This window comes from Vanellus vanellus (assembly GCF_965231255.1).
Source record: "Vanellus vanellus genome assembly, chromosome: 1".
Taxonomy (NCBI): domain Eukaryota; kingdom Metazoa; phylum Chordata; class Aves; order Charadriiformes; family Charadriidae; genus Vanellus; species Vanellus vanellus.
Genome location: NC_138905.1, coordinates 206,996,034 through 207,020,846, shown reverse-complemented (window position 1 = coordinate 207,020,846; position 24,813 = coordinate 206,996,034). Strand labels below are relative to the sequence as shown.

Below are 24,813 nucleotides of genomic sequence, written 5' to 3'. Positions count from 1 at the left end.
CTGGCAGCTGCTGCTTGTCTGTCCCCCAGGTCCAGAGAGCCACGAGGCTGGCCACAGAGATCATCACAGACAGAAAACATGGAGCACTTGGGCAAATATGAAAAGGACTGGTGCCCCCGTTCCATTTCTCCCCTCTGGCTGATGAGGACTCCCATCCACTGGTGAAACATTGACATGGAAATAGAGTGTGGATGCCCTCAGCAGCTGGGCTCAGACACGCAGTCCTCCCAGTAGCTGCCCCCATGCCTCCTGTTTTCCCCAGTAACATATGAGTCCCCACAGCTTGCGACCATGCTCCAGCTGTTGGTGCTCAGAACTCTTAATCTACTCAGCAGCCAGTCCAGCTTGAAGCTCACCCAAACACATGTAGAAAGAGCTTACCCACAACTCAGATATGATTTACTGAGAAGACAGGAGCAAATGTGCAGGGCATGGCCAAAGAAGCACACTGACTAGAAGCTTGTTTGCATGCAACCAGCCCCCTTCATCCACTTTTCTCTATGTTTTCCCAAATCTGTTCCTCCCCAGTCTACCTTGATCCTTCCATTTCCCTGCCTTTGGTCTTTCGCCTAATAAATTTTGCACATTCCTGCAGTCTCCTTCAAACATGCCATAGTAATGTTATGGTTTGAGAGACCCATAACAATTTGTTGTCATTTAGACAATCATTCTATCACCCCATGACCCCTCCCCACCTGGGAAAGGGAAATCGGGAAAAACAAGAAAACCCAGGAGCTGAAGTATAAACAGATTTAATAGAATAAGATTAGATAATTAACATTAAAAGCACTAAAGAAATGATATTGATCCCGACACCAATACAGAATATGCAAAGATTATACTCAGCCAATTCTATCAGTAGGAAGCTGTGCACTCCCAGCAGTGGACAGCTAATGTCGGACACTGCGAGCGCTGCAGCTTCAGGAGGAAGGGAAGGCCTCAGGGCTCCGGCACCAGGGCACGAAGTTCTCAGGATGGCAGCCATCAAGGGAGAGAGAGCGAACTTCGCAGCAAACTTTCTAATTTATAATGAGTGTGACGTTGATGGTATGTAATAATCCTGTTGGGCAGCTTGGGTCAAGTGCCCGGGTCTCGCTCCTCCTCATCCCTGCACCTGGCTAGCTCAAAAACACTGAGACCTTGAGACCCACACACCATAGCTGGCTGTAAAGTAAATATTTTCACAAATTCAGACACTGGAGTCTTCTAAATGTGCAGTTTTCCCAAGCATTAGAAGAGAAATTAGTCCTGTGTCTCTCAAACCAGGACAAGTAAGTTTTATAAAATCCCCAAATGCTCTTCCCCTGGATACTGATCCCTGTCCCCTTGGCAGTCACCCTCAGCCTGTGAGATGATGGGGACCCTTTCTCATTGACACATGGTGACGGGTGTCCCCCAGCCCATGGGGGCTCCCCCAGGACAGCTGGAGAGGAGCAGAGGCAGGTCAGGGATGGATGAGGCTCCCCTACATGCCAATGTGCCCCTCTGCTCCCATGTTTGTGGAGATGAACCTTTAATCACATATATATCAACAAACATTTTAGGATAGGATTCATCACACACAAGCTTAGCCTTCTTCAGGTGTCTAACGTAAACTGCTCAAACAAGCTGCCTCTCCAGTCAGTAACGAAAAGGAGCACATCCACCCCTAGGCACCCACCTTAGGCTGGGAGGGATTGCTCTCTGGACCTCCTGTCTGTGTCTCCCTAATTACGATCAGTAGCTTTGATTAACCCGCTTGCTTAGAATCATAGAATCATAGAATTGCTGAGGTTGGAAGGGATCTTTATGATCATCAAGTCCAACCATTAACCTACCCTCATCATAGAATCATCATCACAAAATGGTTTAGGTTGGAAAGGACCTTGAAGTTCATCAAATTCCAACCTCCCCGTCATAGGCAGGGACACCTCCCACTAGACCAGGTTGCCCAAGGCCACGTCCAGCCTGGCCTTGAACACCTCCAGGGATGGGGCCTCAACAACATCTCTGGGCAACCTTTTCCAGTGCCTTACCACCCTCAAAGTGAAAAACTTCTTCCTAATGTTTAATATGAACCTGCCTTCTTCCAGTTAAAAGCCATTCCCCCTTGTCCTATTGCTACATGCCCTAGTGAAAAGTCCATCCCCAGCTCTCCTGTAGGCCCCTTTTAGGTACTGGAAGGCCGCAATAAGATCTCCCCGGAGCCTTCTCTTCTCCAGGCTGAACAGCCCCAACTCGCTCAGCCTCTCCTCATAGGAGAGGTGCTCCAGCCCTCGGATCATCCTCGTGGCTCTCCTCTGGACACGCTCCAGCAGGTCCATGTCCTTCTTATGTTGGGGACTCCAGAGCTGGATGCAGTACTCCAGGTGGGGTCTCACGAGAGCGGACCGGAGTGTCAGAATCACCTCCTTTGACCTGCTGGCCGCACTTCTTCTGATGCAGCCCAGGATATGGTTGGCTTTCTGGGCTGCGATCACACATTGCTGGCTCATGTTGAGCTTCTCATCAATCAGCACCCCCACGTCCTTCTCCTCAGGGCTGCTCTCCAGCCATTCCCCGCCGAGCCTGTATTTGTGCTTGGGATTGCCTCGACCCAGATGTAGGACCTTGCACTTGGCCTTGTTGAACTGCATGAGGTTGGCTTGGGCCCACCTCTGCAGCCTGTCCAGGTCCCTCTGGATGGCATCCCTCCCCTCCAGCGTGTCTACCTCGCCAGACAGGTTGGTATCATCGGCAAACTTGCTGAGGGTTCACTCGACCCCACTGTCCATGTTGCCGACAAAGATGTTGAACAGTACAGGTCCCAGTACCGACCCCTGGGGAACGCCACTCGTCACTGCTCTCCACTTGGACATCGAGCCATTGACTGCAACTCTTTGAGTGCAACCGTCCAGACAGTTCTGTATCCACCGAGTGGTCCACTTGTTGAATCCATGTCTTTTCAATTTAGAGACCAGGATATCATGTGGGACAGTGTCAAACGCTTTGCACATGTCCAGGTAGATGACATCAGTTGGTCTTTCCTTGTCCTCTGCCACTGTAATCCCTTCGTAGAAGGCCACCAAATTTGTCAGGCATGACTTGCCCTTGGTGAAGCCATGCTGGCTGTCACCAATCATCAGGATTTTTCAAGGGGGTAAAGTGAAACATGGGAGTGTTACATGACTTTCAGGGTCTTGTTGGTCATCCCGAGGGCTATGAGTGGCATTTAGAAGTGCTTTTCTCTGTCCAAGCACTCTCAGCCCTATGACCCTGAGTATTTCATAGAGATTTTATTAAGAACAGTTACTTTCATGTTGAAAAACAACATCGATGTTCCCATTAATTCCTGGAAATGCATCTCTTATCAGTAGGGGCTTTCTGTCCATAGTCTGACTTCTTTTATCATAACTGAGAAAAGATAAACAACCTTGTGTCAATGAAAACTGCAAACAACTCATGATTAGTTAAGTTTATCTCATTACCTTGTACCTACCAACATGTAACTGAGTTCACTGAAGACTGTTGATATCATTCAGGTAGCATTGAGACAGACTAGATGAGCCATAAATAATTATTACTCTATATTAGCTGCACTGGAAGAAATGTTTCTGTTTACATCAGCTCAAGATATGTCTAAGAATGCCTAATACATCAGAAGTATGCTATATATTATTTTCTAAAAGAATGTACCTAAAGGAGAGGTAGATAATCTTATCTCAAACATAAGTTAGATTTGTAAGCTTATAAACAGATTGCTTTCACATTTCCTCTGTGTAAGAAATGTTTTTCAGTAAAAATCTGGTATTTTTTTAAGTTATAAGTTATTTTAAGTCATTTTACTTAAGTCATTTATGCAGGCTGTAACATTTAGAACTAGAAGGCTTTTGAAAGCATTTTCTCTGTTACCTTTGCTCAGTAAGAGATTTAATGATCAAACTGCTCAGCTGAAGTCCTTCAAGCTATGAGAGTGAGAACTAAAATGTGGAAGCCTGATGTTCTGCTTAAACTGCAAATATGTGGCTGAATAATTATTCCAGGAGGACCTCTGTATGTACAATGACTTGGGAATTGTGGTGGCAGGAAAGAGTTGTGTCATTCATATGTAGAAGTCCAGGTTACCTGCTGCTTCTGTTATAGGAGCACCTCCTTCAGTTAGGAATGTACATCCCATAACACAAACCTGAGCAGTAACAGATAATTCTTTGCAGTACATGGCCTTTATCAGCAGCTTTATGAATCTATCTGTCAGAAAAAGGGTGGGATACTCCTTCTTACCCCACAGAAACAACTTTGATATAAATAGTGAGGTTCTGATTGATTTCCTGAGCTGACTGGTGGAGTTGTAGGATGTCTTTTTCCTCCAAGGCAGTTAAAGGAAAATAAATAAATAAACTAACTAACTGTTAAATAATTAAATAGATTAAAAGGAAAGCTAAAAACACTGTTTCACTTCCCTTTCAAATATTTTTCCATAGCCAGTTGTGACACTGAAAGAGATTACCAAAAGTGTGTGACTAATGCATCCTAAATCATGACAGGATATTGATCATATGATTATGTTTGCTCCTATTTAGGAAAGTAGTACAGGAAATATTACCTCCAAAATTTGTATGCTACGAAGTAATAAGTTTTCCCCTCATTTCCATTATAAAAAGTAGCATCTATTTCGGTAACATCCTTTGAAAAGCCCAAGGTGTAGATTTTTTGGAGGTATCCAGGAAGTATGGTATCTCCTCTTGCAACCCAGAATTCATTCCCTATCAAGAAAAATTGATGAAAACATGTTATCAGAATCTTCTTTTGGGACTGACGTAATCCTTTTAATGAAAGCTAATATTTTAATGGAAAAATACAGAGAGAAAATAAAGGTTACTTGAAAACATTCTACATACTAGTTCTAGAGTCAAAAAAAAAAAGCAAGAATAGCTCTTTGTACCAATTTTTATGAAAACCGAAATTTCAGTCTTCCTTCATACATATGTAATTTTTCCGCAAGCTAGGAAGAAGCATGTATTATTGTTTCTAAATTCAATAGATAATTGTCCAGAAAAAAAAGGAAAATAATTACATTTATTTTGACAGAGAAACTTTTCTATATTGACATTAAAAAATAAGATACATGTTCCTTTTCTTGGATAATGTTTTTGTTACCTCTGTCATTGATATACACTGACTTACAGAACTAAATTAAAGCTTGTGGAATCCTTCAGGAGGAACTTAAATGTTTATTAATCCAGACACAAACTCTCAAGGGTACTTGGAAAAACAACATAGGAAAATAACAAGACAACATTTTACCTTCAAAAATGACAGTTTGTTTTTTTTTTTTTTGGAATTTCATATGCAGCATCGACACCAGATGGCAGCCATGGCCGGAACGAAGGTATTAAATTAAAAGCACATGCTCTGACTGCAGAATACTTACATAAATATAGAACAGGTTTTATATAAAATCACACACACTAATGCATGAAACCACATCATGGCAACCAGGGCAGGATATATCTGACTAAACCCAACTGTGTTCTCTGACTTGGTCACCTTAAGCTCCCTGTCATGTCAACGGAAAGAAAGTTATTTCCATGGTGGGATTCCTCTCATCTTGATGCAGACATCTAAAATAGGTCACATGAACTGTTTTGTCAAAACAGTTATTATTTTCCCTTACGCAGAAAGGGAGCTTAGAGAGACCTGCCTCACATGACTGGTATGTGGTAAGATTTTGGGAACGAAACCCCACCCCGGCGTTACCAACACCAGCTTAGAGAAATGGTCTGTGTGCGTGAGGATCTTCTGCAAAATAACACTTTGCTGGCATTGTGGATTCAAAACTCTGAGGTCAAGCCTCGCTTTAGCGTTGCTGTTGGGTAGGCTCTGAAGCGGGGGAAGCCCAGCCTTACCACATGAAAAGGAGGGGAATCAGCCCTTTTTACCCCTTCTCCTCAGTTCTTTGGGCTCTACTGCCCTGGAGAGAGACAGTTTGTCTGAGTTTAGCACTGAATCTATTATCCTTTTATTTTTTATTATACTAAATTACCACTGCAGGGGCTCTTCGAGCAGGCATTGTGTCAGGACGGGCAAACCCTCAGGTCTCTCAAGGCAAAGACAGCAATGAAGGTGCCGAGTGTCTCAGGGCTGGTGGTGCCTTTTGCCAAAGCTGAACTCTCTCAGATACCAAACACTCGGGACTTGCTTACAGCCTAAAGTGAAAACAGACCATGTTTTCAGAGGAGCCATCTTTCCCCATCCTATTCATAGCATGACCTGTTTCAAAGGTGGTATTCCTCCTTACACCTATCTCTCCTTCTTTCTGCACCACCGCCTTTGCTTTTACCTCCCACCTTTTATCCCGATTCTCTGTATTGCCTTCCTGCCTAGAATGACTGATACTTGGAGTGAAGTAATTTTACTGTGCTGTGGGGCATAATTAAAAATGATACCCAGCAATTTTGCTTACAGAAAGCTGACTTGTCTTTGAAGAACGTTATTTCTCCACGGAAAGTGGTGATGGCATCAAAAGTTAAATCAGGGCCACAGGTGTTTGGCAGTGCAGGACCTTTTGACTCACTTGGGTCTTTTATCTCAGTAGATTCCCTCTGGTCATTTGTGGCTATTAGAAGATGGTCCTAAAAGAAGGAGTTTATGGAAGAAATTAAAGCGAGAACTCATTCAGGTATATCCAGTACACAAAAAATGTCACTGAAAGGTATTCCAAAGTCTTTGAAATTATCAGCAGTGGTTGATTAATAATTTTGAATTACCAGAGAGGTACTAAATGCCATTAATATCATCCTGATGAAGAGAGAATACTGAAGGGTCAAATTTCCTATAAACTGGGTGCATCAGAGCATTGGGGTCTTTGGAATGGAAAAGTCCTAGTGAAGGGCCAAACTCATGGGCAGCAACATAAACCAGGTTCATACCTGAAAACAACACACAAAACACATAATAAAAGAGCTGTGTCTTTTCATTTGTCCTGAAAATGTGAAGAACATAAGTTAGGTCAGAACCTTTCAGAACAGTTTGCCTAAGCAAGTGAAGCTGTTATGGGAAATTCAGTTGGAGATGACATTCTGGTCAGAAAGAAAAATAATGAAATCATTACAGTAGGGTACAAGGAAATAGTTTATAGACCCTGCAGAAGTCAGGATAGGAGAAGGACCCTGTACCAGTGCAGGGGATGTAACTGTGTGGGCAGAGATTAACAAATTGGAGGACTGGGGAGAAGGGGGCTGCCAGGTCCCTCAGCTCTCTCCCAAATAGATCTCCACCCCATCCCTGGCAGAAGTTCAGCTGGGGCCTTAACTTTTTAAACCAGAGGGCTCAGAGGCTTTTTATAGCTATGGAAACTAGCTGCCCAATGGTCCTTCAAATCAGCCCCATTTTTAAGCACTTCTTGAGGAAGAGAGGAAACAAACACTGCAACCTTGATTTCATGTACAGCCTGCTTCAGGAAGGGCTTGGAGAACCTAGTTTCCTACCCTCTGTGCTTTTGGTCTAGGTTTCATCCTCATCAAAGTGAGCATCTCTGCCAAAGTCCTTGCTGGGTGTGTAGGCATGAGCAGTGGACCCTCCTGGGCCATCAAAGGGGATGAAGTTGTTGTGACTTGAGAAGCAAGTCACACAGCTGACTGGGGGTTATGGAGTTAACAGATCTCAACCATGCACAGAGCAATCTCTGTTTTGCTGATTTTGTAAACTTTCAAGTTCCCGTTCCATACAGATTTGCAAAAAAGCTCTATTTTACACAGGGAAAACTTAGGAAAATTTGAGCTGATGCATCAGGAGTGAAATCTTCATTTCCTCAAGAAATGGGTGGATATTTACATACCGCTGCTGCAAGGGAAGAGGAGGACGTGGTTTATGTTGAAATATATTTAATTTTTTGTTTATAAAGGAAAATTTTCATAAACTCTGTGTCAGCAGCCATCAGGTGGCTACCTGGACCTGAGTGGTAATTTAAATGTCGACAGCAGAAGCAAGATCCTGGGAAGACTGTAAGCCCTTGAATGTAGTCTCCAGAAAAGGATTTAAGGACACAGAGGCTACATGCGGTGCCTGCACGCTGTGCATAGGCCAGATGAGTGGATTTGTTTGGGTGGGAACAGAGGAGCCGACTAGAATAGTGCATGTGTGCATGACTGTTAATGAAAGAGGGAAGGCTGCTGGTAAGCCTACCCTGAGGGAAACGCCAAAAATATAAGCCTTGAGTCTGTCTAGCCCACACAAAGCACATGACTAATCCCAGGAGTGCAACTAGAGTTATCCACTCCATAAAGCTCTGAGTCTGGGTATATCCCACAAGCCTCAAGCCTCTTGTGGTTCGTGCACACATTGGGCGTCATGTACTAGGTATAGATCCAGTGAACTACAGGCAGCTCGTTACATTTATTTTCTCCCTGCTTCCTTTCATCTGCTTCTGTACACTCCACCAAAGGTCTTCAAAAATTGTAGCCCTAGCACCTTGAGCAGGAACTGTGTTTTTCTGTCTGCTTGTTCAACCGGACACTGAACTTTGCCCATTCTATCTATGAGAAGAAATCATGAACATTTCAGATCAACTGCTCCATATAGGCAGTGACTTGGCAATAACTCATAATGGTTATGCAGAGTTTTACCTCTGGCTGCAAAGGACATCAGTATGTCTGTATCCTTCTTGATGAATTTCAGTGGGGTCACACTGCTCCAGACACTTAACGCTTTCTTGATCGCTGCATTGACTTCTGCTGGAGACAGGTCTGGTGTGTAGTTTAATATCTTTTAAAAGATAAGATAGAAAAACAGCGGTGTTCTTACAACTTACACTGTGTAACACACTGTCTTTACATTAAGAATTCCACCATAATTACCTGCATGTCAGAATTTGTTTTGCCCATTTTGGCTCTCCTGCAAAGGTGGAGAACCCGGCTACATCAGGGAATCCACGACGTTTCCGTACCAGGTCCAAAGTGCCAGAATTCAGTTTCCCCATCACCTCCATCCCAAAAAATTCCTGCATTTCTTTCATTTTTAAGGTAATTGGACTATTGCTTTTCCAAATGAAAGATTCTCCATCTTTCTTAAAGCCATAGTAATTTTCCAGGTACTTCTAGTGAAAAAAAAAAAGGATTTTAGGACAGTCAATGGTGTTTGCTTTCAAAACTCATAAAAAATCATACTAATACCACATATACCTTTGCTACTTTTCTTTCTGTTCCATGGGGTTACAGGTAATAGAGTTTGTAAAAGCCTGTCTGAATATTTTTCTCTTAATTATAGTTTTTTGCATTGTATTATCACAATAAATGTTTTGCAGTTTATTCAGAATACATTCAAAATTAGCATTTGTCTAATAAATTGATCGTTTTTTGGTTATGTACCCTCCACTTACCCTGTGCTCTAGGGTTACCCAGGGTCCTTTTGAGCAGACAGTGCAGAAACTGTTTGAAATACATGACTGGATACAAAACTTCAGCAGTAGTATCCAATTTTCCCACATTTTTTGATAGCAATAGTTCAGAAAAAATACTGTCCTTATTTTACGCAGAGTTATGTCTCAGAATACCAGAAATCACATAAATAACCACATTTCCACCTAAACTACACATCAAACAGACTGACTCAGGTGTTTAATTATTTCTAGACTCAAGACATAAGTGAATGCATCATCAGTTTTAATTGTTCTCTACAAAAAATAAAACAAGAATGAGTCAGGGTTAAAGAAGCCTTTGTCATCATGGTACACAATACAGCCCCCTCTATTTTGAGAAATACTCAATCACATTATTCATTCTACTGGAATTTGCAGAACTAGCTCCTCAGCTACTATATAGGAGTTCCCGATACTGCAACAGATGCTCAACAGTTGCTAAAGTTTTCCTCCCCAGAGGAGTACCTTCCTCACCTGGATAAGCTGCATGCCTCCTTCTTTCTTCTGCCACGTGTCTGTGGGAAAAGCATAAGAAAGTGCTGCACATAGTAACAGGAGAAATGGGACGTTCTCCTTTTTAATTTTCACTTGCCTTTAGAAAAGTCTTTTTTGTAGTCTGCCGCACACTTGCTTCACCTTTATGTAGTATAGGTTTGCTTTATAAAGCTTTCCAATCCCTAACTCACCGAGTCTCACAATTTCTAGTTAGCAACAGAGCTCATGCAAAACAATGGTTTTATCACAAAAAAGCTTAGCGCTGTCTTTTATCCAGTTCCACCCTTGTCCAGGTTTTGCAACATGGAAATATGATTAATGAGGTGATAACAGACCTGTAGTTCTTTTTAATAACCTTATTAACCTTTTAGTTATTAAAATGTAGCTTTCCTCTTAAAAAAACTTAAAGCCTATCTCTTTAATGTTTACCGTTCAAAGTTCCTATTAATTTCAAACGGATTGTTGAAATACCTGAAGGGAAAAACGTTCGCAGAAGGTTACAGGACTGTAGACTACAAGTAGAAAAAAAACCCAAAACCTGGGGTTTTTTGTAGTTGTCTGTACAGGAACATGTACTTTTGGAGATTATTGTAGTCCTATCATCTGTCCCTTTGGCAGAGTCCTTCAAAATTAGAGGCTTAATGCTGAAACTCCCTGCTTCTTGAAGTAGTGCTTTGTTCATGAAGTTTTTCTTTGATACAGTTCTCACCTGGATGAAACTTCCTTTTGTCTGAAGAAAAACGTGGACATCCCGCAAGGAAACGGAAACACTGTCTCAGCATAGCTAAAGTAATAAAAACTGAGCCAAGGTGTTTGCACAATACCTTTATTCAGCAGTTACCATTGTTCTCAGAGAGTTGCCCAATTACTTCATATTTATAATCATAGAATCATGGAATTGTCAAGGTTGGAAGAGAATTTTAAGATCATCAAGTCCAACTGTTAACCTAACACTGCCAAAAACACCACTAAACCATGTCCCTGAGGACCACGGCTACTCGCTTTTTAAATACGTCCAGGGATGGTGACTCCACCACTTCCCTGGACAGACTGTTCTAATGCTTAACAACTCTTTCTGTGAAGAACTTTTTCCTAATATCCAATCTAAACCTCCCCTGGTGTAACTTGAGGCCATTTCCTTTTGTTCTATCACTTGTTACTAGCATGAAGAGGTAGACCCGCACCTCTATACAGCCTCCTTTCAGGTAGCTGCAGAGAGTGATAAGGTCTCCCCTCAGCCTCCTTTTCTCCAGGCTAGACAACCCCAGTTCCCTTAGTCGCTCCTCATAAAACATATGCTCCAGACCCCTCACCAGCTTTGTTGTCCTTATCTGGACATGTTCCATCACCTCCATGTCTTTCTTGTAGTAAGGGGTCCAAAACTGAACACAGTACTCAAGGTGGGGCCTTAGCAGTGCCAAGTACAGGGGAATGATCACTTCCCTGGTCCTGCTCACCACACTATTCCTGATACAGACGAGGATGCCATTGGCCTTCTTGGCCACCTGGGCACACTGCTGGCTCATATTCAGGCAGCTGTCAACCAGCACCCCAGGTCCTTCTCCGCTGGGCAGTTTTCCAGCCACTCTTCATAGAATCATAGAATGGTTTAGGTTGGAAGGGACCTTAAAGATCATCTAGTTCCGACCCCCCTGCCATGGGCAGGGACACCTTCCACTAGACCAGGTCGCTCAAAGCCCCATCCAACATGACCTTGAACACTTCCACAGAATCACAGCATCACAGAATGGTCAGGGTTGGAAGGGACCTCTGGAGATCATCTAGTCCAACACCCCTGACAGAGCAGGGTCACCTACAGCAGGTTGCACAGTGGGAGACTCCACCACCTCTCTGGGCAGCCTGTGCCAGTGCTCTGCCACCCTCAAAGTAAAGAAGTTCCTCCTCATGTTAAGATGGAACTTCCTATGTTCAAGTCCAGGGATGGGGCCTCCACAATTTTCCTAGGCAATTTGTTCCAGTGCTTCACCATTCTTCCCCAAGCCTGTAACGCTGCATGGGGTTGTTATGACATAAGTGCAGGACCGGGCACTTGGCCTTTTTGAAATTTATACCACTGGCCTTGGCCCATCGATTCAGCCTGTCAAGATCTCTCTGGAGAGCCTTTCTACCCTCAAGCAGATTGACACTTCTGCCCAACTAAGTGTCATCTGCAAACTTACTGAGAGTGCACTCGGTCCGCTTGTCAGGTGATTAATAAAGATATTAAAGAGAACCGGCCCCAGTACTGAGCCCTGGGGATCACCACTTGTGACTGTCCACCAACTGGATTTAACTCCTTTACCACCACTCTCTGGGCATGGCCATCCAGCCAGTTTTTCACCTAGTGAAGCGTACACTCATCTAAGCCATGAGCAGCCAGTTTCTTCAGGAGAATGCTGTGTGAAACAGTGTCGAAGACTTTACTAAAGTCCAGGTAAAAAACATCCACAGCTTTTCCCTCATCCACTAAGCGGGTCACCTTGTCATAGAAGGAGATCAGGTTTGTCAGTCAGGACCTGCCTTTCACGAACCCATGCTGACTGGGCCTGATCACCTGGTTGCTCTGCATGTGCCACACTCAGGATGATCTGTTCCATAACCTTCCCAGGCACTGAGGTCAGACTGACAGGCCTGTAGTTCCTTGGATCCTCCTTCCAGCCCTTCTTGTGGATGGGTGTCACATTTGCTAACCTCCCATCAACTGGGACCTCCCTGGTTAACCAGGACTGCTGAAAAATGATGGAAAATGGCTTGGCGAATTCTCCTGTGCAGTTTACACACCTGCAATACCTCTCTGCAGAAATAGCTTCTGGTACTTACAGCCCCACTATAGCTTTCTAATGTTTTTCTCTTCCCACACAGTGTCTCTATGGTTCTAGAGGAAAGGAGTAACTTTACAGCCTGTAGGACTTGATAAATTTTCCTCACTCATCTTTCTCTCTAATGAAAGGACCATTAGGAGCCATCAAAATCACCTAGGAAGCTATTGATGACATTTGCACAGTTTTCTGATCAGCAGCCTTCTCAAATAGATCCTTTTGCTACTCTGTCAACCTCTTTCTCACTTTTCTTGATACCAGTCACCATTTCTCTCAAGAGATCAATCACCACTTCACACATTTTTCAGTTACTGAGAATATGCTTTATGAAGAAAATTCCATAACCACAGACATCTTCTTTGATGTTGTCCTTTGAGGTAACTTCATCCAGAAGTTTGCCTTAAAGAAGTGAGTGTGAAAATTGCTGTTTTCCATCTTTCAGCTTTTAAAAGTGCCTGAATAATCTCTTAAGATTGCCTTTATCTTTCCAGAGTTGATCTTCTGCCTTGAATGCATTCCTGTAGCCCCAACCCCTACTAGCTGTACCAGAGAAAGAGATGTAACACTGACCAGAAGTGTTGAAGGAGTCCAGCAAAGGGCTACAAAGATGATTAGGGGATTGAAACATCTCTCCTATGAGGAAAGGCTGAGGGACTTGGGGATTTTTAGTCTAGAGAAAAGAAGATTGAGGAGGGATCTTATTAATGCTTATAAATACTTAAAGGGAGGGTGCCAGGGGGGTGGGAACAGTCTTTTTTCAGTGGTGCCCAGTGATAGGACAAGAGGTAACGGACGCAAACTTGAGCATAGGAAGTTCCATCTTAACATGAGGAGGAACTTCTTTACTTTGAGGGTGGCAGAGCACTGGCACAGGCTGCCCAAAGAGATTGTGGAGTCTTTCACTCTGAAGATATTCAAAACCCGCCTGGACGCCGTCCTGTGCAACCTGCTGTAGGTGACCCTGCTCTGTCAGGGGTGTTGGACTAGATGATCTCCAGAGGTCTCTTCCAACCCTGACCATTCTGTAATTTGATCTTTTTTTGTCAAGGTTATTGCTAATGGACAGCTTATATATTTGAAAACTATGAAAGAACATGAAAGAACATCTCATAGAGTCTCAACAGGATGTAATTAAGTTGTTTGTTCTAAAAAGGGCAAGGGCTGAATTATGTGGAGCTTGAAACTGCCCCATTCTGCTGACTTACAGACCCTCAGTGTCCTGGCCTGGCTGGACTCTGTCAGCAGCGTAGGACCCCTGGTCAAAACCTGGGAGAAGAGGTCCATGCACGGGAAGCTTCTGAGCTGCAGAACTGCAGCTTCAGCCTGTGCCTCTGATGAGCGGTGCTTAACTCAGCACCTTCAGCATCTCCTTCCTGGCTGTGCTGCAAACCCTCAGACCTGGCTGCACAAACCTAGCCTCCGAAATGTCATTTTGTTGATGAAGACAAGTGTGTGACCTACTTCTGGCTTTTATATAACAGTCATCTGTTTCCAGCAGGGCAATCCTGATGCACTGACATGGCCCCTGTTGTCCCAGTCAGCTTGCACACAGGTCACCCTTGCTCTCCAGTGCTGAGTCTTCAGGGCCTCCTGGCAGCTTAATTCTTCATTTTCTCCTTGCTTGTGGCAGTGCTGTCTGTCCCTGTGAGTGGATTCTTGCTTTGTATGCAAAACCTGCCCAGGAAGATCTTAAATCCCAGGCACGGAGAACAGCATTAAACATATTTGCAAATGTCCTCCACAACCACAACCACTGTCTTGAAAATCAGGCCAGGAAGAGGAAATGTAGAAGATCCTTGTCACAACACATCCAGACTTCTGTGTAATATGCTCATTCTCCTTCCCAAAAAGCAACATATGACAGCTGCTGCTGCTAGTGGGACTAACCCCGTCTTCCAGCTGCAGGGCCAGTGCTTGTGATTGAACTGTTGGATGTCCAGGTCTGGAGCCCATTGCTTTGCTGTAACGTTTAGAAGTGCCCAGCGTATGTGACTGAAGTGCCAGGAGAGGAGGCGCTTCCCAGACTCTTTTTGCTTCTTATGCTCCTGATATTTTTGTGTTAGTTTGTACTGTTACCAGCTCGCACAGCTAGTACTCCATAAGGGCCCTATTAAACTGTCAGTGAAGTCATTAAGACACTTCTGCCTGAGTTTTCATGTGCAAGAGATTGGGTCTGGGACACTAGTTGTGCAGTCAGGAATTTCAGACATAATTGGGGTTTTTTGTGTCTTTACTTTTGCATGCCTGGTCTCAGACTCCAGGGAAAGTTCATATTCATAGGGGATGAGTATTGAATTTATGTTTATGGACCAATTTCCCCTGCTGGTATCCAAGAAGTCTTTAATTCCAGCAATCATTTATGAGTTATAACAAAATCATGGTTACAAGAAATCTTCTCTTGCCCGCTAAGTGTAGACAGGCAGCTCCAGCACTCCTGTTTCCAAACCCATCTGAATTACATATTATTATACCATTTGCCAGGAATTTAATTGGTTTTCCCAAACCAAAAGTAACGTCCTTTTGTTGCTAAAGTCTAAGACATTAACAAAGCAGAAATACAGATGGAAAATCCATGGTTAACACAGCTCACCAGTTCCCTTGTCCAGGTGAAATCCATGCCATGTTGTCTTCCATTTATGGCTCAGGTTAGACCAAAGCACAGGATACTTTCTAGATTCTCCTTCACAGCCAAGTAAATATAATTCATTTTTCAGATACTAGTAGTTTAAGCTAATTAATACCTGGAGGTGGGGGAAGCATTTTAATTTAGCTGTTTCTTTGAGGTCATAACTAAAAAACAGTACAAGCCTTACATAAGAGAAATAAATTAATATAATGGCCAAGGTGAGTCATGTCACTGTTCTGCTTCCCTGTTGTTGAAATGTTCTTCTTGGTTCCTTCTTAACTACTTTCAAGTCTCAGCCAACAACCAGAGCCTAAAGGCATGATTTCTGAAGGTAGCCTTCACATACAAGAAGGTATCTAGTTGGCATATCAAAGTGTGTAGGCACTTTTAAAATCAAAGTCAGTTAACTCAGTGCAACTGAGTACATCCAAGCAGTACTCACAAGTGTCCTGCCTAACCCTGGAGGCATCTGAAGTCCTTGGACCGAAGTTTCTTCTGGACAGGCTGTGTACACAAAACAAGCTATTGAGAAAGACACTGGGAGATGTTGAGGCAACACCAGTTTTCCTGTCTCTGCGCTGCCTGGACTGCCGCCAGGTGAGCTCAGCCACTTGTCAGTCCATGACTTCACCATGGTGCACCATTGCCCTTGTGCCAATGCTGAGCCGTTCATGACTTTTAAGCCCTGCTGAGATTCACGGCTTATTTTCTCACCTAGGCTGGTTTTAGGCCTTGCTTAGCAGTGCTCAGCGTGTACGTAGCGTGGAACAAGGCATGTAGGAGGAGCAGAACATAGCAGAGAAGAGGTTTTCCAGGATCAGACCGTCCCTGGTCTTGTCTGTTATCACAGTGGGTCTGTGGGTACACTGGGAGATGCACAGCTTCCTCTGTCCCTGATGGATGATGTGCAGATGTTAGTAGGTGTTTTGACCAGATGTCTGAGAGATCTGCCCTGTGCAAGAAGACTGGGAGCAAATCTCACCTCTGCCTAATGGGGCTTGAGCTGTGGTAACTGGAAGACTGTCCTCATCAGCCATTCCCATCCCCTCTTGCTGCCTTTGCTGATTCTGCTAGAGAAAGAGGAATAGTGAGGAGGAGTTGACTTCCTTGTACAATCACATCATCAGAGCAGTGTTGTGAGATATGACATCAAATCACTTCAAGGAGAGGGTCAACTTCAGCCAAGCTTTCTTACAGCCCAAGAGATGTTTTAGTCACTGAGCTATTGCCTTGTGAGGGTGACCCAAACAATGTAGGAAGCACATGCGCTTTTGTCTGTATCTCACCACTCTTCCTCTAGAGGATTCGTCTCTGATAGTTACATCAATATCCTGTTGTTTTTTTTTCTTATCATTTTGGCTTGTTTGCTCTGGGGAGCGGTTTTTGTCAGTGGTTTCTTGTCCAGCATTGCAAACATTGGACCACCAGCCCTGACTCCATACCCATGGTCACAGCTCATCAGGGGTAATCCCCTGACTCCCTGGGACCCCATGACCATATATCCATTACTTACCACCTTGCCTGCATCCCCAAACCAGAAACCTGCCCTTCTCTCCAGTCACTCATGTCCCGCTGTACCAATGACTCAGTCCACCAAAACCACCCACAGTGGCACTGGAGCATGGGTCCTCTCAGCCCATTGCCATGTTCCTCACCTACCAGTAGGCACCCGTCCCCATCCCTGCCCTGACCCCTCTGTCCCCATGCCATGGTGTCATGGCTGGTGAGGCCACAGCCACCAGTCCCCTTCCCTTCCCTTCCCTTCCCTTCCCTTCCCTTCCCTTCCCTTCCCTTCCCTTCCCTTCCCTTCCCTTCCCTTCCCTTCCCTTCCCTTCCCTTCCCTTCCCTTCCCTTCCCTTCCCTTCCCTTCCCTTCCCTTCCCTTCCCTTCCCTTCCCTTCCCTTCCCTTCCCTTCCCTTCCCTTCCCTTCCCTTCCCTTCCCTTCCCTTCCCTTCCCTTCCCTTCCCTTCCCTTCCCTTCCCTTCCCTTCCCTTCCCTTCCCTTCCCTTCCCTTCCCTTCCCTTCCCTTCCCTTCCCTTCCCTTCCCTTCCCTTCCCTTCCCTTCCCTTCCCTTCCCTTCCCTTCCCTTCCCTTCCCTTCCCTTCCCTTCCCTTCCCTCTTGTGTGTGGTTATATCAGATGCTTTGTCTCCAGCGGACTGAACCAGAACACCAGAAAGCTGCTGTACTCAAGCAAAATACTTTATTACTCAAAACCAACTTGATTAATAAATAATTGGAAAACAAAATAAATTAAAACTGTACATTAAGTTTTATATTTTTAAGGTTTTAAATTAGAATTATCAAAGGCCATCGTTTCAGACTCAGATGCACAGTAACAGCGGAATGATATTGTTTATAACCAAGGAATGTGGAAAAACATTTCTGGTACAAATACAGCCCTGCACCATCACATAATATTTCTAGCAATTAAACCAACTGTTGCTCTTCATTATACGGATGAGTTTCTTGTTCTTGATGTCAACCTCATATTGGTTTGATCCATGGAAAAAGTAGAAATTTCCTAGAATTGGAAGAACAAAATATTGGCAAATTAATATTTCCTTTTTGTATACATTTTGATATACACTTGCTGTTTTCCTATGTGATTAAAAAAATATCAGAACAAACATTTCATATATGTATGTATTTAAAACATACTTTTTTTGGCTTTGGTTGGCGGTCTTTTGTTTGTTTTTAATTACATTTTAATATATTTACCATTTTTCTGAAGGGCAGCATCAATTGTGTGGCCAATTCCTTGGAAATCAGCTGCTATTTTTCTTGGATATCCCCTTTCCATTGATTGGGTATTTTCATTGAAACTAAATAAAGAAATTGCATGAAAACAAGAAACAAACATGTGTTGTTCAATATTGAAACCATGTGGAATTTTTACTAAATAGGCCTAATCTCAGCTGAAAATCCAGTAACTGTGAGCATCTGTGATCTCATAGAACTGTATAAAACCTGGCTGCATAAATAGTCACATCTTTAGTGGCCTATGCCAGGCTGTTTTCCGAATATCAGACTAAATAGTTCACTTCCATTCACGGAGACTGATAATAAGGCTGGATGGGGCTTACCCTGAGTAATAAACTCAAATAAATATTCAAACTGAGTATTTTAATTTTACAGCATCCAGTCTATGAAGTGACTCCATGAGTGGAATGTAAACTTCTGGTGTAATAATACTCTTTCAAGATAATACTGCAGATGAATTATTAGGGTTAACATTACTGCTTAATTGAACTGTTTCTTAAAATGTAAATCTTTTAATCTCCTTTTATAGCTTTCTTGATATATTTGTCATTTATAAATATCAGAGAGCTTCTTCCCCTTGATAGCTACTGAATGAATACATTGACATGATGACAAATTCTACTCATATTATCTTTTTATATCAATTTCTTGTACTGCTGCTTCCTAATAGGTAAAAAAAGCTCATTTGCTTATGTCTGTTAATCACAGACTGGTAGTAGTAAATGGATGTTGTCTTTATCTCAGGTGTTACAGACGTTGTTCTATGAGAAGACATGAATAACTGCCTCTGAGTTTCAGCTTTATACTGGCTGAAAAGGCTGACAATAACAGGCCACGAACTTGCTGTACAGATTCTGATATAACTTGGCGTTTTGAAAGCTATTTTGATTATCTGCTGTGCAAAAGAAGAATGAGCCTTACCTCCAGTACCTGTTGCCTGCAAAGAAATAAGTTTTCTTGGTATTTTGATCATGAACAGCTGCATCGATTTTCCTGACATATGTGGGGAAGCCCAGGTTCTGAATAGGCTTGGGGAAGCTCGGGTCTATACTGTAGCCACTGACAGCCCAGTACTGGTCATCTGCAGAAAAACCAGAAAAAGTTAGTAGGGGTTCCTGGGGAGGCTGAGCTCCTGATCATCAAAGCCATTAGTTAATCAAAGTCATTAGTTAATGACATCAAAGTCATTAGTTAATGACAGTAACAGCATTTTGAAAATGGATTTAAATATTAAGAATATATATTATTATTATTGCATTACTTCCATTATTACTAATTAACATACAGAAGTATACACAAGCTAGCAGTACGACTATAACTTCATTCATTCATAAAAAGGAGTGATGGAAATGTAAGAGAAATACCTTTGAAAAATATCACTCGATCCTTCTTGTCAACCTCATAAGCAGCATCAAAGCCAGCTGCCAGTGACGGCCAGAATGAGGAGACTGTGTCGTGCTCAATATCGGAGAAATATGGACTTTTGCGCCAGACGTAGCTGATATAGAAATGAAAACAGCAGTGTTTCATTGTTGGTATTTCACTAGGAGATCAGTAGCACAGAAATGTCCTTTAAATCTTACTGCCTGGATGGCAGTCCTCCTTATGAGGCAGAGATATCACACCTTTGGGGATGCAGGACTTCTCTTTGCCTACTCTTTCATAGACATTTGCCCTTTACTGCTGATTGCTCTGAGGTCACAGACTGGTTGAGGTTGGAAGGGACCTCTGGAGGTCATCTTATCCAACCTCCCAGAGCTGGTGGCCCTGTAGACCTCCACACTGACACCCTGATGGCTTGCCCAAGACAACACGTGATGTCTGTGGTACTGCTGACAACTGAAGCTTTACCTTCACCGTGTCCCATGCAGGTAGCCCAGCTGTGTTCTTAATTTCAATTTGGTTACAAATGTTCATTAAACTTCTTGAGAAACATTTTAAAAGCCAATTTAAGGAGGAACTGCTCCTTCCTCTCCTTCCTTGAAAATTAAGTTTTTTATCTACTATTCTTCATCATATGTTTTAGAAGGGAAAACAGACCCACTTCATCAAAGGAAGCTTGTTTGATCAAAACACAGTTACCAACCCAAGAACTGGGTGAAATACTGGGTCAGACATGCTGTTCTCCCTCTCCAGGATGGATGCGCCCACCCAACAACCTGCTACAGTGCCCAGTGTCAGATCGTGCCCAAAAAGTGGACATCTGTAGGAGCAGGGGCTCCCTACAGACAGTACTGGGCAGTAGCCCAGTGCAGACTCCTAGGTCAGAGTGCCACACAAAAAGTCACTGCTGAAATTTTTCGCAGCTCCCTGAACCACACATGGGATGCTGCGATGAGGACGGTGCTGCATGCGAAGCAGCCGGCAGGCTGAGCAGTGACAATGGGATTATTCAGCCTTTCACAATTTTAACAGACATGGGTGATGATGGATGATGGCTTAAAACATTTTACTCACCTGTCAGTAAACCACATTACTCACCGGCCCTGCTGGGCTAGTAAAATTTTGCAAAGTTGCCTTAATACTTTCAGCAAGAAATATCTTCCTTTCACAGAATCACAGAATGGTCGGGGTTGGAAGGGACCTCTGGAGGTCATCTAGTCCAACCAAGGGAAGCTGGACAGGGACTTTTTACCAGGACATGTAGTGATAGGGCATAGGGTAATGGCTTCAGACTGGAAGATGGTAGATTTAGAATAGCCAGGCAGAAATTTTTCAGTATGAGGGTGGTGAGACACTGGAACAGGTTACCCAGAGAATCTGTGGCTGCCCCATCCCTGGAGGTGTTCAAGGCCAGGTTGGATGGGGCTTTGAGCAACCTGGTCTAGTGGGAGATGTCCCTGTCCATGGCAGGGGCGTTGGAACTAGGTGATCTTCAAGGTCCCTTCCAACTCTAACCATTCTATGATTCTATGAATACATTAAACTGAACTTTATGCTTTGCCTTTGTGAGTCTCACAAAAAGATGTTGCTGGAAATAAAAGCACTTACCTGCCTTTGAAGAACAGTATTTCCCCACGGAGAGTAGTGATAGCATCAAAAGACAAATCAGGGTCACAGTCCGCTGGTCTTGTAGTTTTGGAGGGTGTCATTTCTGTTGGTTCTTCCCGAGGTGACATTTCAGTTGGTGCTTCTGCAGGTGTCATTTCAGTTGGCTCTTGTGCGGGAAAATCTTTCGTTGGAAGTGCAGGAGATTCCCTGGGGGATCCTTTGGGAAACAGATAAGTGTGGAACTGGAAGGTGAGTTAGAGTGTTGCATAGGTTTCTTAAGGTTAAAACTCAACTAGTAAATTACTGCCAGGGAAAGTTCCTGGGCAATTTAACTTGGCTATCTGAGCTGCTGACTGTTAAAACGGTCTCTGGCATTGTTTTGCCTTGACAAGCCATTGGTCTCTCAAACTGTATGTGCTCAGGAGTTAATGTAGAGTAAACATAATTTCCAAAGGGCAGTTGCACATGTGACCACCTTTTGGTGGAAGGTAAGAGAGTTTAATACTACACACATGGGCTGTTCCTCTGGTATCGTTGGAGAAAGGCTCTTGGACCCTTTGACCTACCAGCATGGATACAGCCCACAAATTCTCTTTTGCAGGTGTAGACTCCTAGCCAGGAAAAAACCAAGGGATTTGCCCAAAAATAATATCAGGAAATTAAACCTCAGTATCCTTCTTGAAGTACAAAGTTTAGTACATTTTAGCCGTTGGGTAAAATTCATTATAAATGCTTATCCATCGTCCACAAAACAATGATGCTTCTTGCTTACCATAGAGGGCCTGAATGCCATCGATATCATCCTGATGAAGCCTGTAGTCCCTGGTATCCCTGGCCATATATATAGGATACATCAAAGCACCGAAGACGTTGGAATGACCGAGACCTAGTGAGTGGCCCAACTCATGAGCAGCAACGAGAAATAAGTTGTATCCTAAAAAAAATTCAGCACAAAGAACAAACTCCAAATAAATTTTCTTGCATGACAGTGGGATACAGGTGCCATCCTCTTATGCATGGTACATCATTCGTGGTCTTAATAAAACAGCAAAATCTAACTATATCCCAAGTAAGAGGTTCTCTACATCCTGGAATGAGTTTCTAATTATAAACATTTATTTCTCACAGGGAAACGAATCTGGGGACAGTTTTTGCTCATGTTGCAGAAATTTTCCTGCCAACAAAGAATCAAAGTTTTATTAATGTTAATAATGTCTGAAAACTGGGTTAGAATATTTTAGTCATCTGGTCAGATTTTGGGAATTATAAATGACATGGAATTCACCTCGTAGCAACTTCGCAAAGACCAGTAACATGTAACATCATCCCTGGACATTGCTGGAAACCGGAACACTGTTATATTTAATTATATTTACCAACCAGCTCAAGATATTCTTTTTCCATTGCGGAAGTTAAAGATTTGCATCCCTTTAAACCAGAAAAAAAAAAAAAAAAAGCGAGAGCTCAATATTACAACTTTTAAGGTCATTATCTGAGGATGAAAAATCCTTGCCTTGCCATGTCATGATTACTCAATGTTGCTGTTTCATGCTAATCTCATTTCCTTCACTGGACCACAGACTTTTGCAGTCTGTGCCTTAACTTCAGGGGACTGCCATGACTGCAGCCCAGGTCAAAATCATTTTGCTAAATTACACTGACATTTTAGATCTCAGTAAGTACTGGAACTACTGCCATGGGGTCTGTGACTACAGTGTCTTCAAGACAACACTGTATAACAAAAACCAGGCAATGCAATATTTAAGATTACCTACCATTATACGTAGTAAATTTGGTCCAGTTTTCATCTTCGTCAAAGTGGGCATCTCCTCCTATCCCACTGCTGGGGGGGTAGGCATGAGCCAGAGTTCCTCCTGGACCATCAAAGGAATAGAAGTCACCGTGAACTGAAAAAAAAAAGGGCAAATAAAGTGATGCTTTTCATCATCTCTGTGAGAATAAATGACAAATACTTATCATTCCCAGGCATGAGATTTCCCTTACATCCTGCTGCGAAGGAGATCATGATATCTGCTTGACCACTGTAGAGCCTGGTGAATCTCAAAGGGGTGACACTGCTCCAGAGCTGGAAGGCTTTTGCAATTGCTTCCTCTACATCAGCTTGTAGCATGTCTGGAGTGTAGTTCAAAATCCTGTGAAATAAGGAGAAAGGAATTCAAAGCAACCAGATCACATGTGGCTGGGGCACATAATGTCAAGGTAAAATATTTTAATCTGTGATTATTATTATTTAGTTGTCTCAAGTTGTTTATTTTCAAATTATTTGTTTACATAACAGAGGAAGTTTTCATAGTTGTCTTTCAGAAATCCTAACCTATATATTATCAGTTGTATCTTTTCTATCCTCTGAGTATATTATTTAATAGGCTTTTAACTAATGTAAACTCTTATTTTAGTATTTTCATCACTGTTTGGAAGCTTAGAGCAAAGGATATGAATAGTGCCCACATTTGTGGGGGGCTTTTATATGGAGAAATACAGGCATAAATAGTAAAGAACCTGTTGGCATTACTTCTGCCTGGCATTCACAAAACTTCCCAGTGGTGTTTGGAGAAACATGCTTTAACATATATTACCGATAAGTCACATCTTCTTTCTTCCACCTGGGGCTCTGTGGGAAGGTGCTGTATGAACGGACATCGGGTATTCCACATCTAGGCTGCTTCATCATGTCCAGCGTCTTGTCATTCAGCTCCCCAGTCACCTCTAGCCCAAAGAATGACTGCATTTCTCGGATTTTGTCAGTCATGTGATTGAGGTTCTTTGATTTAAAGAGAGAATTTTTCTCTTCTTTAAAATCATAAAAATTTTCCAGATATTTCTGTTAGGGAAGAGAAAGCAATGGTTTAGAACATAAATGCTTCTTTTCAAATGCAGAGAGTTGGTAATAAAACATTCTACATCACTAATACATCACTACTCTCATTTTGTCAATAAATTATTTCTTAAGTTCTGTTTGTAGTCCTTACCTTAGCAAATTGCATATCTTCTTTTTTCTTTTCTGGAAACACTGGGAAAGCACAAGAACATGCGATATACAGTAACCCAAGGAAAGGAAGGATCTCTGTCTTCATCTTTGCCTCCCTGTCCTATCAGCCCTTGCTAGAAGACCTCTCAATCTCTTCTTCTTCTGTCCAAGGCTCACCAGTGTTTCTCTATTTATACCATTTGTGTGCTTGCTAAAGTCAATAACTGCATGACTCAGTTTATAACATCCTCTGATTTCCCACAGAAGCACAGAAAACAAAATTGGGTTTAGAAGCAAGCTAACACATGACAGTTTACCTTGCCCGAAAACCCCTGATTTCGCAATCATACTATTGGAAAGTATTTTTTTTTTTCATTCCTAACCTCGACCACTATTTTAAACTTAGAAGTATCTAAATCTATAATCAGTCACCTGGACAAAATAGTTTTCTTAGTGTGGCACCCATCCAGGACCTCCGCATGGCAGGGATGAACTCTTCCTTTAGCCCATCTTGTCCCTGAGAATTTTAGTGACATAGCTGATTATACAAATGACTTATTTATCTCTTCTCTTGAAGCTAATATCCCAGCAATATCCCACCTGTGCTGCTACCTGTCCTTTGTAATCACAAATTTATGGCAGCATCCCCTTGTTCTCCCATACTCGCCCCGGGCAACACCCACACCACAATATAAAGGTCTCAGTAGAGCACCCCAGATCATATGCCCTGGTCTGCACAGCTGATCAGCCAAGAGCATT

At 42.9% G+C, this 24,813-nt stretch overlaps 1 protein-coding gene and 1 pseudogene across 2 annotated transcripts; both read right to left on the bottom strand.

The window, feature by feature from the left end:
* Positions 1-3,257: 3,257 nt before the first annotated feature.
* LOC309682353 (stromelysin-1-like) lies at positions 3,258-10,618 on the bottom strand (annotated as a pseudogene). The gene is made up of 9 exons: positions 10,578-10,618; positions 9,848-9,965; positions 8,814-9,052; positions 8,583-8,721; positions 7,446-7,595; positions 6,726-6,887; positions 6,422-6,590; positions 4,562-4,721; positions 3,258-3,372 (listed from the first exon to the last, which is right to left on the bottom strand). The product of its transcript is annotated as a stromelysin-1-like (transcript).
* A 7,116-nt stretch (positions 10,619-17,734) lies between these two features.
* LOC309679684 (stromelysin-1-like) lies at positions 17,735-24,160 on the bottom strand (the record flags this gene model as incomplete). The annotated part of the gene is made up of 10 exons (XM_082493062.1): positions 17,735-17,835; positions 18,033-18,136; positions 18,996-19,155; positions 19,439-19,572; positions 21,066-21,282; positions 21,838-21,999; positions 22,841-22,972; positions 23,070-23,218; positions 23,663-23,907; positions 24,056-24,160. 10 exons carry the CDS (start codon positions 24,158-24,160, stop codon positions 17,735-17,737), a joined length of 1,509 nt encoding a protein of 502 aa, XP_082349188.1.
* Between the last annotated feature and the right edge of the window lie 653 nt (positions 24,161-24,813).